Here is a 15,061-nt window from a genome sequence, read left to right as displayed (position 1 = left end):
AAACAGATTCATCTTGAAGAAAGCAGCAGCAGAGAAGAGATCCTTCTTTTTCTTACGATTTTCCCATTTCTTCCATCCTTCCTCCTTCCCTGTTAAGTTTTGTTAGCCCATGTCTCTGTTGGGCCTAGAGCATCCCACTCTCCCACCAGATGCCATGGAGGAGCCATCATAGTTGTAACTGAAGCCATTTGCATGCAGCCTGCAAACTCCTCCAAGGCTGGAGAGTAAGGGAGTGAAAATCAGCTCAGGTGCCTTTTTTTGGAAAAATTTTGAGGGGAGAACATGAGTAATAAAGATGAGAACATGAACAGTGAGGAACAAATGTGAGTCTCTGTTCATGACGTAATAGTTTTAAGAACACTGTTCTGCTTATTGATTCCAGACAAGCCTCCGGTTTCAGCCTTGCCTTGTTCTCTCATTTCACATGGGAATTTGATACACAATTAGAAGGATCTCCACCATCAGATATCATTTAGAAGAATCCTTGCTTCTTAACTCAGAATTAAATTTGCAGTGGCAGAGTGTCAATGGCAGTTACTCTGCTGAGCAGTTTCTTCCTGAAATTTTGGGGATTTCTCATCCTTATTGTTAATTTTTACAGAGAAGTTTTATGATTTTTTACATCTGTGGATAAAAGAAGAGCATTTTGGTTTTTCTCTCTGCCTGGGTAATAGTTGGTTTAGGTGCAATAATAAAATACAAGTTGAGCATGGAAGAAGGTTCTTACAAGCAAAGGAAGAAGTAACTGTTGTTGAATTAACCAACTTTCTGAGAAAAGCCACTGTCAGTCACTGGCTGAGAGAATCCTCTTCTCTGTAGCCTTTTTTGGTTGTTTAAAGGTTCATGCTGGGCGTTTACTCTTGATTCTAGTTGCAGCACTTCAGCCTGTATTCTAGGGAGCTTTTTTCAGTTGCACTCCAGGTAGGAAAGCTATGTATGACAATTTCATTTTGCTATCAGGTCTTTCAACTTTAAGGTTGCAAGATTCCAGGTGCTGGAAGATGTATTTAGTGTCCTGTATTGCATGTGTCAGTATCACAAAAAGCAACTCGATCTGGAAGAAATGCAGGCAGGACTGGCTCTAAAAGGTCTAATTTCTGCTCTGTGCTTTCTCCTTGCTTGTTGTACTCGCCCATGGGAAGATGGAAGTGTGTGAGCTGTGGGTCTGGTTTGTGATGAGTATTAGCTTGGACTCCTGTGTTCAAGGCCCTGGGCAATCAGTGATCAGAGAGTTGGTGCTGTTGAGTTTACCTCAGTGTTAAGTGTTTTACATTATGTCAGAGAGATACACATTGTGAAAAATGAGATACCTATAATTTCTATGATAATGACCAACTCATGTTAATATTCAGTTAGTCATTACCAATTAACTGAAAGTATGTGATTAAGTATTTTCATTTGTAGGACACTAGCCTGACTTGAGGTAGCTATTTTTCTCATTAAGGCATATGGTTTCATTAACTTATTAGACTCACACCATGAACTGAACTTCAGGATCAGCAGACCACTATGGTTTCCATCAGTGTAATTCAGAATACCAAATTTGCTTCTGAGAACTACCAGAATGGCTTATATTTCCAGAAGCAAAGATGTGTGGGAGGCAGCTGTTCCATAATGGCAGTATCTGTTTGAGTAGAGAATAAACTGCAAATGATGTACATTCTCCATGTGGGGCAGCAAGGTGGGCTGGAGCAGGTTTTACTGCATGCTGAGTCAGCCAGGTCACAGGACAGAATCTGCCTGTTGGAGGGGGTGTCCTTGTACACTCCAGGCTAGCCTGGTGTTCCAGGCATTCTGAAAACAAGTGTCCATGGGACAGGACTGTTGGCCTTGGAGTATGAGTCAGGATCTCTGTTCAGGGAGTCAGGCAGTCTGTTCAAAGGATCTTTCCCTTGAATTGTTATCTCCAGAGATTTAAGACAGGACTAACTGTTCCATAGCTGTATTAATGCATTATGCACTACTTTGTTTTCCTTGCCAAGGCTCCTGCATGGCCAAGCATGCAGAGGTGGAGTATGTTATGTACTGAATGTTCGTTTAGGCCTAATATATGTATTTTGTAAGGTGTAAATTGTAATCTGTGACACTGATCAAAAAGGTGGCTGTCTTGAGGTACACATCAGATAAAATCATTGCAGCTTAATAAAAACTTATCACCTGTATGCAGTGCAGAAAGCAAGTCGCTCTTCTATGAAATGTGAGCTGCAGAGACTTTATACTTGTTGGAAAGCCAGGCACATTTTCAGCATATCTTAAGAGCAGTATGACAGAAATAAAGTAGGCTCCAGTGAAGAAAGGTGTAAATAGTGGGGTACAACAACTGGAAAAACACTGTGACACAAGGGCTAAAACACAGGAAGGAAATATTAATTAGTCTGTATTGCATGTGAGGAACCAGGAGAAGTATCCTTCAGAGTATCCCTGAAGGGAGAAGCTGCCAAGTATTCCAAGTCTGACTGCTTTAGGTGTTTACTCAAGGAAAGTCAGGATGTTGATCAGCAGTGGCTCAGGTAAGATAGCTGACATAACAAGGTTATGGACAGTGTTGTATCCATGGCAGTTTCCTTTTCCTGCCTAATCCAGGACAGCACAAAGCAGACATAAGCAATGGAATGTTAGAATAATGGTACAGACATGTTCAGTGCGTTACCATCCTGCCAAAAAGATAGATTTAGCCTGTTATTTGTTGGATTAATGTTGGTTGTAAAGGGATTTAACTCAGCTAATGGGCTTTTTTTCCTTGCTCACCATCCTGCAGTAGAATACTGACTGATTGCAGTAATGTCTTTCAGCAGCTCCTTGCAGCACTGCAACAATTAATTTAATTTTTAGTACAGTTGGGATTAGATTTATTTGCAGTTTGTATTACAAAGAAATACAGCACTGATTCTGCTGTGGACAGATCTGGGAAGGGAAAATGTCTTTTCTGACCTGACTTGGATTGCAGAGCAGCAGATCCACTGAAATGTCATGTCTCTGACATGCCACAAAAACAAGGCTTGGACATCTCACTGTTCATCCGTAATGGGCATTCCGTTTGCTACTCTAGAACCCTTGTCAGTACACTCTCCATTGAAAAAAAAAAAAAAGAAAGGCTGAAAAAAAAAAAGTAAGAAAGAAGTAAGACTGCTGTAAACTAACTCCTAAAGGCTTTCCACACACCGTTTTCTTACAAGCTGAAATTTATGAAGTTATTAATGCAAATAGTATTCTGACTAATACTTTAGAAATAGCTGGGCATTTGGAATTTATAGGATGTATGTACAGATTGTGCTTATTTTGTTTGGGGTTGTATTGTTGGTGTATACTAATTTACATTTAAATTGTTATCCATGTGGAAAGAGGGGGAAGCACGATATGGTGCTTTCATGTACCGCCTTCAGTCATAAGAGATACAATTTACATGCTGTGCTTGAAAAATCCCCCTCCTGTCCAGGGAAGGAAATAGGTCAAACCTGCGCTCAGTTGTTTTTCATCACTTCAGTCAGTTTGTGTGGGGACACCGAAGGCAGCGCAGGAGAAAATAAATGAGATGGCAGATGAAGCCTGCAATTGTTTAGGATGGTGCGTGCTCTACATGTATCTCCATATGACCCAGCCAAGGCTGGAAGGAAGCTAATCAGTTCACTGTATACTCAGTATTGATAGCAGGAGGGTTTCTTGTAGGGAACAAAGATAATTTGTCCTTTACTTGATTCTCATTTTGGTTGTTAAGAAAACATGCATATGCAATAGAATGGGAAGTATCACACTGCTTGGTGGTGACCTCAGCTGAAAGCAATGTACCTTCAGTCTGTCTAAAGGGATGCCTCACCAAGGAAATTCTAATATTTTTCCTAAAATATTTGTTGTGAATACAACAGATTCACAGTCGGAGAGTGAGGCTTCTCCTGTGAAACGGCCACGGCTACTGGATGACAGTAATGACAGGCCTGAAGAAACCAGTCGATCCAAACAGAAGAGTAGACGTCGATGCTTCCAGTGCCAAACAAAACTGGAACTAGTACAGCAGGAACTGGGATCGTGTCGCTGTGGTGAGTACAGTTTGGCAGTAGCATCCGTGCTCAGGTCTGTGTCACACATGGAAATACAGAGAACACTTGCGTTTTTCACCTTGCAAAGATGCTTTAAACAGAAGCTACAGCTTCCATTGGTAGCAAAAAGTTATAATTAGTTCCTGTCAAATTTCCTCTTTAAAACTTTGGCCTTGATGTACTGCCTTGTCTCAAGAGATGCCAGATATTAATGAATTCAGCTTCAGAAGTTCCTTGTAAGACAGGAAGGGCATCATGCCCACTTGACAGGAGAAGAAGCACAAAGCACATCAATAAATATGCAAAGAAAGTTTCTATAGGGAGTAAAGAAACATAGGTCAGTAGCTGCTTCTGCATGTTATAATTACATACATATTAAAAACTTAAATCCAAAAAACCCCTCTAACTGAAAATATTTTCATTCTCACACTTAGTTTGCCTGGGGAAGACCATACACTTAAAGTCATCCAACTTGGCTTTTCCAAAGTTGATGACACTGTTCACGTAGTTGAATTGAAGACAATAATCCCATGCAGGCAGCTAATTTGGGGTTTCATATTAAATGCAAGTAAAATTTCTGAAACAATAATTAATGTGCCTGGATTCCAAAGGAGTGCTCTCTCCTTCATGGAACAATTGTGTTCTTAACTGGTTTAAATGTGCTTGTTAGACCCAGTGACAATGGCATGTGGTAGTTTTACCTGCTCATTTTTTCATATAATCATGTCTTGAAGGTTGCATTGAACTCTCTGACAATGCTTGTATTGATACGTTTGTTTCAGTTATTCCATTGTGTCTCAGGCAGGGGATAATTTCCAAAGGATCTGCACAGATGATAGGTGCAATTCATGTTGCACCTGTGAAAAATAAAATCTTCTGTTAAAACTGTTATCTGGAAAGAAGGCGTGTCCTTCTGAGCAGCAGTGTGGAGAGGAAGGGTGGGCTAAGGTAGTTACAAAGGCAGTTAATCCGATACTGAATACCAAATGGCAAGTGAAGAGAAGTGATAGGAAGCTGCAAAGATTTTGGGTTGTGCTTTTTTCTCTGCTTCAGCATCTGTCTGTCTTCAGGCTCTAGACATTACTGTTGTGTTGGGCTCTTTTGGACATGAGATAAGGCTTTGTTTTGATATTGGAGCACTGGCACAGAACTTACCTTATCTGTGAAGCCACCAAACATGAAATCAAAAGCTGTAGTGTTGAAATTCCTATTATGGAAATCATGTGTCAGGATACTTTGAAGTGTCTGGTAACATTTTTCTCAAACTGAAGAAATTCAGAGCTATCAATGGCATATTTTGGTATGGCTCTTTCTGCTCAGCATGGTAGAGGCAGGAATTTCTGCTCTTGGTCTGCTATTGTCATGAATACAATAACTCAAGCTGCTCATGGGCACCTGACTGAAATAGCAGAATCTTCCCAAATACTGGGAGAGTTTGAATTTTCGGGTGGATTGGATAAATGATTGCTTAACCATTATGTAATATCGTTAATCTCTCCTGCATTCTGCAATATTGGAGCTATGTAAGAACAATTAAGATGAAAGCCACTTTTAAAAAGCCCTTTCATTGATGAGTAATGTTTTTAAAATTATGTAAGACCTGCCTTTTTTTTTTTCTGTAAACTGGATTACAGATACATTTGGTTGGTTCCTCTCAAGTTTTCATGAAGTGGTTCCATAATTCAATACTGTTGCAATATAAATGTTGTAGGAATTATTCTTTAATTTTCTTCTACTGTATATATATAGCTTTATGGAAATATTTCTGTTAAAGTTCATAAAATGTGTTAATAAAACATGAATGTGAAAAAAATTCCAAATTCCTTGGCAATAAGTGAGGAGATGAAAATTTGCATTCCTTTATTACATCCTACACAGTTTATAGTTTGTATTATAAACATTTGTATTCTATACTTTTAATAAGAAAATAGAAGGCAGGAGTCTATTTCCATGTGTCCAAGAGGGCTGAAAAAACTGGACATCTTAGGTTTCTGTGCAGTTGCAATGTTTCATTAATACTGTGTGCAGTAAGGGTGTGTTATCTGTGCTCTGGTGTGATGTGAATGTGGGCATACCCTGTGCCACTTACGTTGAATAGTCAGATTAATAAGAAGCAAGCCAAATGCTGCCACTGAGCCACACTGGGCACCTCAGCTTCGCATCACCCAAACTGCTTTACCAATCGTAGCAGCATGTGGCTCCAGTCAGTTTTAAAGATGCTGCCTGAGAAACCATTCTTGCTAGCTTGCCCTGCTGTCTGTAAAATTAGGTTGCTTTAGATCATGAATGACAAGCCCATTCAAAAACTCTGGGTGGAGGTGATGGAAATGCAGTAGAACAAATCTGTCAAATTCTCATTTGTTTAAAATATTTCCTAAATCCACATGACTGGGTTATACTTTCCTGTCCTGATGGGAAGCACAGGTAACAAATCATGTGTGGTCAGGTGGAGGTGATGAGATAGAATCAACTGGTGTAAAATAAGCATGTGCACTCTTCAGAAGTAATGGTCAGCATAGAACATTGTGTGATCTGAGTTTTGAACCACTGCTATTAAATTCTTGGCATCTTAATCCTGAACTAAAGCAATGGGAAAAAATGAGGGAAACTCCTCCCAGTTTTAAACATTAAGAGAAAATCTGATATTAGGATCAATAAAAAAGGCAGACACCATCTTTGGAATGACAAGTGTGTGGGTTTGCTTGGATGTAAGGAAAAAGGATTTAAAGCATAAAAATGTTGATCCAAAGCTGTGTCTGAAACAGTCTTGTTAAAATCCAAATTAACTCCACAGACCAACAATTTAATTGTTTGCTGTTGCACATCTTCTTGTCCTAATGTTAAAAGTACTGGAAATCATCTTATTTTTTAATGATTTGTCTTGGTAAATCCTCCAGTGAGATTTTTAGTGAGACATAATGGAAAGGAAAATATATACATACTGAACAATGTTTTAATGTAGACATATTACAAATACTGATCCAGTTAACTGGGACTTGTCTAACAAGGCACAGCCTTTTTGGAAAGGAGACAGAGAGAGTGACTGGTGCTTTACACCACTTAGAGATCTTTGGGAAGCTGCAGTATTGGCTTTCCTGTCTCCTGTAAGCCATGTCCAGAGAGAGGTGACACTGCTGAGCTCGTTCCCTTGACACTACATGGAATTTTTGACAGATTTGACAGTGCTGCAGGGCTTTGCTGTGAAGAACAACAATTCACTACTGAGAGGGGAGTTCCAGCAATTCAAACACAACATTTTTCAGATGTAGAAAGATTTGTTTGTTTTCATACACACATACTCTCAAGATCTTTTTTCATTCTTCTTCCGCTGTGTTCAAGTTACTAACTGCTGACAAGAAATTCACATCTCATAAATAATGCTTAAGAGCCATTGCTATATAAATTGAATGTGTTATGAATTGTGATGGGCCTTTTTGTAGCATTCTATGCCCGGAGCAGGAAGAACAGAGGATGTCATTTTCATTAATTTCTAATGAGGTGCCAATTAAAGCTAAGGAAGGAACTCAGAAGGGAAGAGTCACAGAGCTCCCCTGAATCCTGTGCCCCGGGGCTGTCAAACGAGTGTGCTGCCAAACCTCCTCTGAAAGTTCCAGTAAATTACAAACTCATCCAGAGCACACACAAGACAAATTCAGCTTGCCTTTGATCTTCAAAAGAGCAATTTGTAAGACGAGTTCTGAGCCTTTTCACACACCAAACTGGGAGAAGTGATAGGAATTGTTAATTGCTGATGCACTTGCAAGCTCCAGTGAGAAAGAAATTTTAAAATGAATTCTCATTTTGAGCTTCTGACAGGATAACCTTTATATCAACACTGCTAAAACAAAATCAGCTTCCTGTGCACTGTTTGTAGGTGACAGTAAGAGTAGGCAAGTCCTGCAGACAGCAGTGTTCTGTAGTTTGGGCTAGATGGCCCTTCCAATAGTTTAGTGTCTTACAATGGGTAATGATTGTATTGAAATAATTTTTATTTAATATTCAATTTAGGAGTCAGTTTTATCATCAAAGAATTGCAGGAATCATACTCTTCAAGTAACACTCTGTTAGAGCATTTCTGCAAGCAGTCTGAAATCAACTGCCTGTGATCCTTGATCTGAAAAGGAAATTGTTGCCTCAGTGGTGTCATAACTAGGTGGTTATCAGAGAGTTGCTTCATAACTAGGGGCAGTGAATGTGTGAGTGTAAGGAGCTACAAAACACTGAGTTCTGGAAATATATTGTACAAAAGGCAGGTTGATTAGTTGCAAATAACACTATAAATTTCTAGCCCTGCCCTTAGTTGCTTGACTAGATGTATATTGCTACTAAATGTAGTTATGTACAGTTTTAAAAGACACTGAGCTGTAAACTTTTAATCTATAGAAATTATTTGCACAGAAAGCAAAACTTAATTTTATGGAAGAGGCTTACAGTTTTACAATAAAAAGTAGTTCTGGTAGCACTAGGTCTGTGGTACCAAGCCAACACACAGAAGTCTGCAGTGATCTTGTTGTTGGGATTGCATGAGAAATATGATCCACTTCTAGTCAGCAGTTAAAGAAAAATAAGTGTAGTGTGCCAGCTCTGCAGCAGCTTTTGTGTAGAACGCTTTGGTGTTTGTTGGCCACATCCTTATGGGTGTGTCTGTACCTCAGACTCCACCTGCCTCCTGGCAGTCAGTGGGGTGGCTGGGATAATAGGCCCTGCAAAGCAAGCCAGGCTGTAGCTTCCAGCAGCAGTGCCGTTTGTTTGTGTGCTTCTCAGACAGGAATTGTAATGTTTTTCCTGTTCTTGGGACAGAGGAGGTACTTAAGAGGACGGGAAGACGTTGAAACCTTCCAGCTTGATCACATTTGCTCGGTCATGTTGTGTTCTGATCAAACACTTGCTAGCCATATTTCTTGCCTGTGTGGACAAGAAAGCTTTTCTTGGAATTTTGCTGGCCTAGGTTATGTTGTAAGAAGCTACAGTTTCCTGGAATGCATCTGGCCTAACAGCTGTGCACTCTCTGCTGCTCTTGGGGGAGGCTGCTGTGAGCACTAAGCTCAGGCAGAGGTGAAGGCAGAAGTGGTTTGCAATTTTAATTTCTGAGATGTTGGCAAGTACTGATGTTTGTCTGCTTTTTGATTGGAAGGGATGCAGTTCACAGGTGGCCTCTACAGCAGTAAGACTGAGCCAGGAATCAAGAGTCAAGCTTTGCAACTCAGCCAGAGAGCCATGTCAGGGTGCAGAGCACCTGGAATTGAGGGTGGAGCACATGGCCCAACACAGCCCGCTCCTTTAGAAGGGCATAAATTTCCTTCCTAGTTACTGTGCTTACGTTTCCACATCCCTGTTTTTCGTTTAGTTCTGTATAAATCTATAATAATCTGTTGAAATTATTTTCTTGGTGTTACTGTTGATTTATTTTGTTTTGGTCTAAGCACAGGGATAAGAGGAAGAGAAAAACAGACTCCTATCAAGCACTAGCAGAAACAAAATATATCCACACAGCAGTGACTGTACTTACAGATAAAATGGCAGCAAGTCTCACTGTCATTAAGTAATCAAAAAAGTGGAAGAAAAGCAGCTGCAGATTCTTAACTTGGATAGCAGAACTGCTGGTTCATAAACACAGGAGATGAAGCACTTGTTTGGATTGTGCCAAAATAAATTGGAGTGATTTGATTTACTCAGTTAATTTAGAAATAATCTTCAGAAAGACAGGAAAAAAGAAACAAATTTAAATAGATAAACTGCTCCATCTTCATACAAAGTTGTCAAACATGTATTGAAACTAATGTTTCTCTTAAAACTTGGTCAAATATTAAATCATAGTTCCATTTCCATGGAACCTTTTCCTGTGGAGGAGAATTTGTAATGGTGCTGGTAAATTCACTTTCTAGATGGATAAGGTTTATCTGGTACAAGCCAAAATGACTTCAGGGCATGATTATGTCTTGGTATAACAGATGTACTTCCATTGATTAAGATGAAATATGCACAGTGCTTCTGGAGAGTATGAGTCAGCCAGTTCAGTAAAAAGTATTAAAATAAATCTTATTAGTGACTGGTTACTACAGCCCTGGCAAGTCTTACTGTCAGCCTGTAAGATGTGCCACATTCAGCTGTCTTGTGTTGGCTGTACTCCTAAGGGGGTTGCTCCCAGAATAGTTCTTTTGCTTTAGCTATTTCAGGAATGTCCAGCATCTTACCTTATATTGCTGCAAGTATTAAAAAAATACCCAACAAAACACAAAGTCTCTTGAAGTTTGAACTTGAACTCGGGGTGGGGGGATTGTTTTGTTGTGTTTTGTGAAGATGTCATTCCAAGACTCTAGTTTAATTGATGGGGAATAGGAGCTGTTAACTAATGTTGGTTTTTCTGACTAATATATATTCTGAAAGTACTGGAAATGAAGAAGTAGTTGATTAATTGGTGCATCACAGACTCCAAGTGTAGGACCCAGAAAAATGCTTTAGTGTCTAGGTTTCAGAAAAGCTGTCCACAGCTTTAAAAGTGTTAATGGAGTTCATGCTCCTTATAATTAGGAATCATGAAGTACTGTTTGAAGAGGCTCCAGTATAATTCTCCAGCTTGTTCAATTAACATGAGTTTCTTACAGGATGTGCTGATTTTTATTTCTTCCATTGTGCTACCAAAAGTTTAGCAGTGTTGATTTAGTAATGTGTACTGAGCCTGTTCCTTACCTTCCTGTAGTCCCAATCAGTCCATGTAATTGAAATGGGCTGCTCATCCTTTAGGTCCCCAAGTTCTCCTTAAGTAAAACAAGTGAGGATATTCCTTCTAAAATCAAAACATTTTTATTTTGACATTACTGATGTGGTAAGTCTATCAGTATATAACCTTCTGAGGGTTTTCAAATGGAAACTGCAGTACTGGATGAAAAATCAGCATTTTGTAGGCGTGCCACGTAAAGTCTCTTCCCTACATACCTGTATTGTGGTTACAGAAGAATTAAGTGTATCCATAAAGTGAAAGATGATGCGATTTTTTAATTGTCTTGTATGCACAAGAGACACATGGCCTAGTGAACTTGAACATAAAAATCTATCTTAGACTATCTTATATTTTTTCCAGTACTATCTTATATTTTTTCAGGGAAGTATTTGCTCAGTCTCTGAGTCATTTTTTCCTATAACAAAAGGACAGACAATTCCCCCTAAAAGTGATTCAAACATGTTTATCCATATGTTAACAAACAGCTGTACACAGAAGTACTGATTCTACTAGTATTTGATATTTGAAGTAGACACAGAAGGCCCAAAAATATGCCATAATAATCTGAGGAACCCTGAAGGAATATTACCAGCTAGTTAACTCACCACAAGGTAAGGCTTAGGTAGGGAGGAATGTGAATTTGTGAATTTTGTTGATGAAAGTCTAAGATATTCACAGGAAGAAGTGGGGAAAGAAGCCCACACTGCTGCAGAACTGGGAGGAGAAAAAGGATAATTGAAAGGAATTGTCTAAATTTGCTTGAAAAGTCAGAATTCTTTCCAGGAGCTAGAGTATTTTTCCCCTAAGGAGTGTCCTTAAATAAAATCTTACCTTAGAGGAAAATACCACCTGTGGTCCTAAATTACATAATTCAGTTATAATAAGGTGTTAAAGGTGGGTTCTGAGACTTGGGACTACTTAATGTGGATGTTTTAAGGATATTGATGTCCTAAGGAAAAGGCATTAAGATCAGTGTGCATCAGTTTTCACAGAAGTAAAAAGAATAGTATTAGTCTGTGCCAGGGCTTTTTAGTATTAAGTCTTACTGGCCTTGGAGGAAGGTTTCAAGGGCTGAGAAACTGCATCAATGGATATTAAAATCACTTAGGAGTATTCAGTAAGTTTTTAAAGGGTAATATATTTATTTACTGCATCTTTATATGTATTGAAATGCAGATGCTTACAGAGGTGTTCAGAGCTGTTAAACATTCCCAAGCTGATGAAAGTTTTGCAAGTTACAGGCACAAGTCATGAATGGGGGTCCTGACATATTCTGAAGAAGCAGGAGCCAGGAATGTTTTTTTCGTCTACACCAAAAGAAAAAAAAATTGAATAGTGGAAGCGTACATTGCTCTAAGCATTTGTTTTCCTTTGTGTTGTGAATGGGGCTTCTGAATGGAGCTCTATTTTCCTGTGATTAGAAGAAGAATTACTCTTGACATGGATTGCAAGAGGCTACAGTAACAGAAGACTTTCATGGAGCAGAAGGTGTAATCTTAGAGACCCTGAACAGGAGGTGTAAATAAGGAATGAAGACATGAAACACATTTTATTTAGGTTTAAAAGAAGTAGAGCTGCTTCCCTCTTGTTTGGCCAGCCAGCCTAGCTGCTCTCAGACTGTAGATCACTATGGTGCAACCTCTAGGAAGCTACTGAAACCCAGGGCAGAAATAATACAACTCAGGAAATAGACTGAAAGTTAAACTTGGAATCATATTCAACATGTGATGAAGTCAAAATACATGCAGAATGCAGGAAAACTGTTACAATTAATGCAACACATGCTGGATGTTAGTACAGACCCTTTCATTATTCATTCCAGTTCTTTATTAGTAGCATTATCTTTCCTGCATTTTCATTGGGCTAAACAAAATTATACACATACATTATTGAATCACTAGGTATTGCTTGCTATTTTAATTAACTTTCTGGGTACACTTCAGCTTTTAATTAAATCCTCAGCTTCTGGGAGAAGTGTATAAGCTCAGGTGAGTTTGGTGTAGAGAATTCTAGAAGTACTAAAGATCGCACAGCTCTTTTTAAAGTGTTAAATACTGCACAAGTCCCAGCTCTGACCTTAGGAGAGCTCTGTCATCCACCTGCAATTTCTCAGGACACTTTAATTAAGGTTTCACACCACTCAAATCTAGATAGTCTACACTGCTCAAATCTAAATATGTTGAGTAGGAAACAAATGCCTCTTGATGAGCTGGTATAACCCATGGAAGATCTAACTTTATAGCAGTACTAACATTTGTGATAATGTAACCTATTAGTATGAGTTATCTCTACTTCATTAGCTGCCTTGGACACTAGGAGGCTATTTGGCATCATTCTGCTTTTTTACCATGCATTCTGTTCTTTGGATTCATTTTCCCACATAACCTTGTGTAATTAGGAATGATTTGGGAGGTGCAGTATTATTTCAGTATGTTCTTGGGTGTGCAAATGTGGCAATGAATATTCCTTTAACAAGTGTAGCAGTGATACTAATTCCTCTTGAATACGCCATTGCAAAATCACACAATTGTTTAAATAAGGAAACTTTTCACCCACCTAAAGTCTAAATTTTTAATTTTGAACCTTACTTTTCCCCTCCTTCAAATAAGCTCATCATTGATGTTCACTATCTGATACCTCACTTGATGCTGTAAGTTGTTTGGAGCAAAATGGTTTCTCCAGAAATTCTCTTGTTAAATTAAAGTTTAACCAGTTTTGGTTATTTGGGGTTTTTTTTTCCTGCTTTTGTGTTTCAACAGTCGCACAAGTCTTTGGTGAAAAATGTTTCTTCCAATTATATTGACAGATTACATGACAAATTAAAATGCTAATTTCTGGGAGGTTGCATCCTTTATCACAGATGAACTGGGACCAGAGCCCAGTTCTGCAGAGATTACACAAGAGCAGTAACCCAACAGTTGTGGTTGGAGAGCGAGCTTGTGGTGTCTCAGCTGCTGCTTGTGCCTGACTGCTGTGGGTGAAAGCTGAGACCAAAAACCAGGGATGGTGTATAAGGTCAGAAGGGGAGCCTACAGATGCCATTGTCACCACTGTGTAAGTCAGTGATCTCTGAGGTATGAAGCAGTTTAGAAGTGAGTATTGATTGCACGGTGTATCTGTGGGACTAATCCTGGACCTGAATTGTTCTTATAGTCTGTCCCCAGTAGATAATAGCCTTAACTTAGAAATCTCTTGTGGGTGAAGAAGTTGTGATGTGGAAGTGTTTACGCTCAGATGCATGAGATCTGTACAGCAAGAGTTCTTGAGGATTCTTAAAGAATCTTTAACCATACCTGTCCAGTGGCTGTTACAATATTATGTCCTCTCTCTTTGGTGTACAACTTCTTTCATTCACTTCTTGGGCAGTCCTTTCCACACATGCTTTTTCTGTCTCTAGTGAACATACATGCACATTGCTTTACCCTCCTTATGGCAGAGAGCAAAACAGAGGAAGGACAGAAAAAAAAAATTCTTACTCCTTTCTTTTCTCCTAAGCATAACACCAGTAGTAGAAATACAAAATGAATCTGTAGGATCTCATGAGCACTCTTACATTGCACCAGGGGTATCACAGAGCTATATGCTTCCAGCATGAAACCTGAGATTATCACTGACTGAGAGCAGGATGGAAGTCCCAGGGTGCCCATCCAGTCCCAGGGACAGATTGCCAGAGTAAAAGATACATTCTAAGGTGTTTTACCACCGCTTTTCTTTTCCTCTCCTTGATTCAGCTATTGATCATTTTGGTAGTTGCGAGTAGGTATCAATGATCTGTATGAAGAAGAAAATACTGTAAATTGAGTTGCAGTAATCATAGCAAATGGGAAGAAAAATAAGTTAATAGGAAAACGTAATACTGTACGTTTTGTGAACCTTTTGCAGCTGTGCTGGTTGTGAAGATTCATGGAACTGAAATGCCTTGAGAAGGCAGTGCTTAAGACAATGTGCATTGATATTTAGAGACTTCTAACTTTGAGCACCTAGAGGTTAACACTCCTCATCCACTCAGTGTGGAGTGGAAATGATAGAAAGGACTACTTCAATTTTGTGGAGTTTAAATAAATACATCTGGTTAAAAAGCTTCATCATACTGTGGTGTGCTCCTCTTTCCCCTTGGAAATGAGTGACAAGATTCCCAACCAAGTTGTTCTGAGGTACTTATCACTTTGTCAAAGTCTATGTCAACTTGCAAAGCTGGGAAAGAGAAACAGAAGAGTTTAGTTCACTTATTTCCAAAACCTCGTTGTTTCGTTTGGTGGGATTTGGTTTGGTTATACAGAAAATGTCAGTAAAACTGAAATTTCCT

General features: G+C 39.1%; 1 protein-coding gene across 1 annotated transcript in view; it reads left to right on the top strand.

Moving 5' to 3' along the window:
• ZFAND3 (zinc finger AN1-type containing 3) overlaps nt 1–15,061 on the top strand; it is a 133,796-nt gene that overhangs the window by 110,987 nt on the left and 7,748 nt on the right. The window contains exon 6 of the mRNA XM_041476775.1: nt 3,864–4,034. Coding sequence (XP_041332709.1) covers nt 3,864–4,034 — 171 coding nt within the window. The remainder of the gene's footprint in view (nt 1–3,863; nt 4,035–15,061) is intronic.

This window comes from Pyrgilauda ruficollis, unplaced genomic scaffold (assembly GCF_017590135.1).
Source record: "Pyrgilauda ruficollis isolate IOZ18807 unplaced genomic scaffold, ASM1759013v1 scaffold4, whole genome shotgun sequence".
NCBI classification, from domain to species: domain Eukaryota; kingdom Metazoa; phylum Chordata; class Aves; order Passeriformes; family Passeridae; genus Pyrgilauda; species Pyrgilauda ruficollis.
Note: the sequence above shows the minus strand (reverse complement) of the source record. Positions and strands in the feature narration are given on the sequence as shown.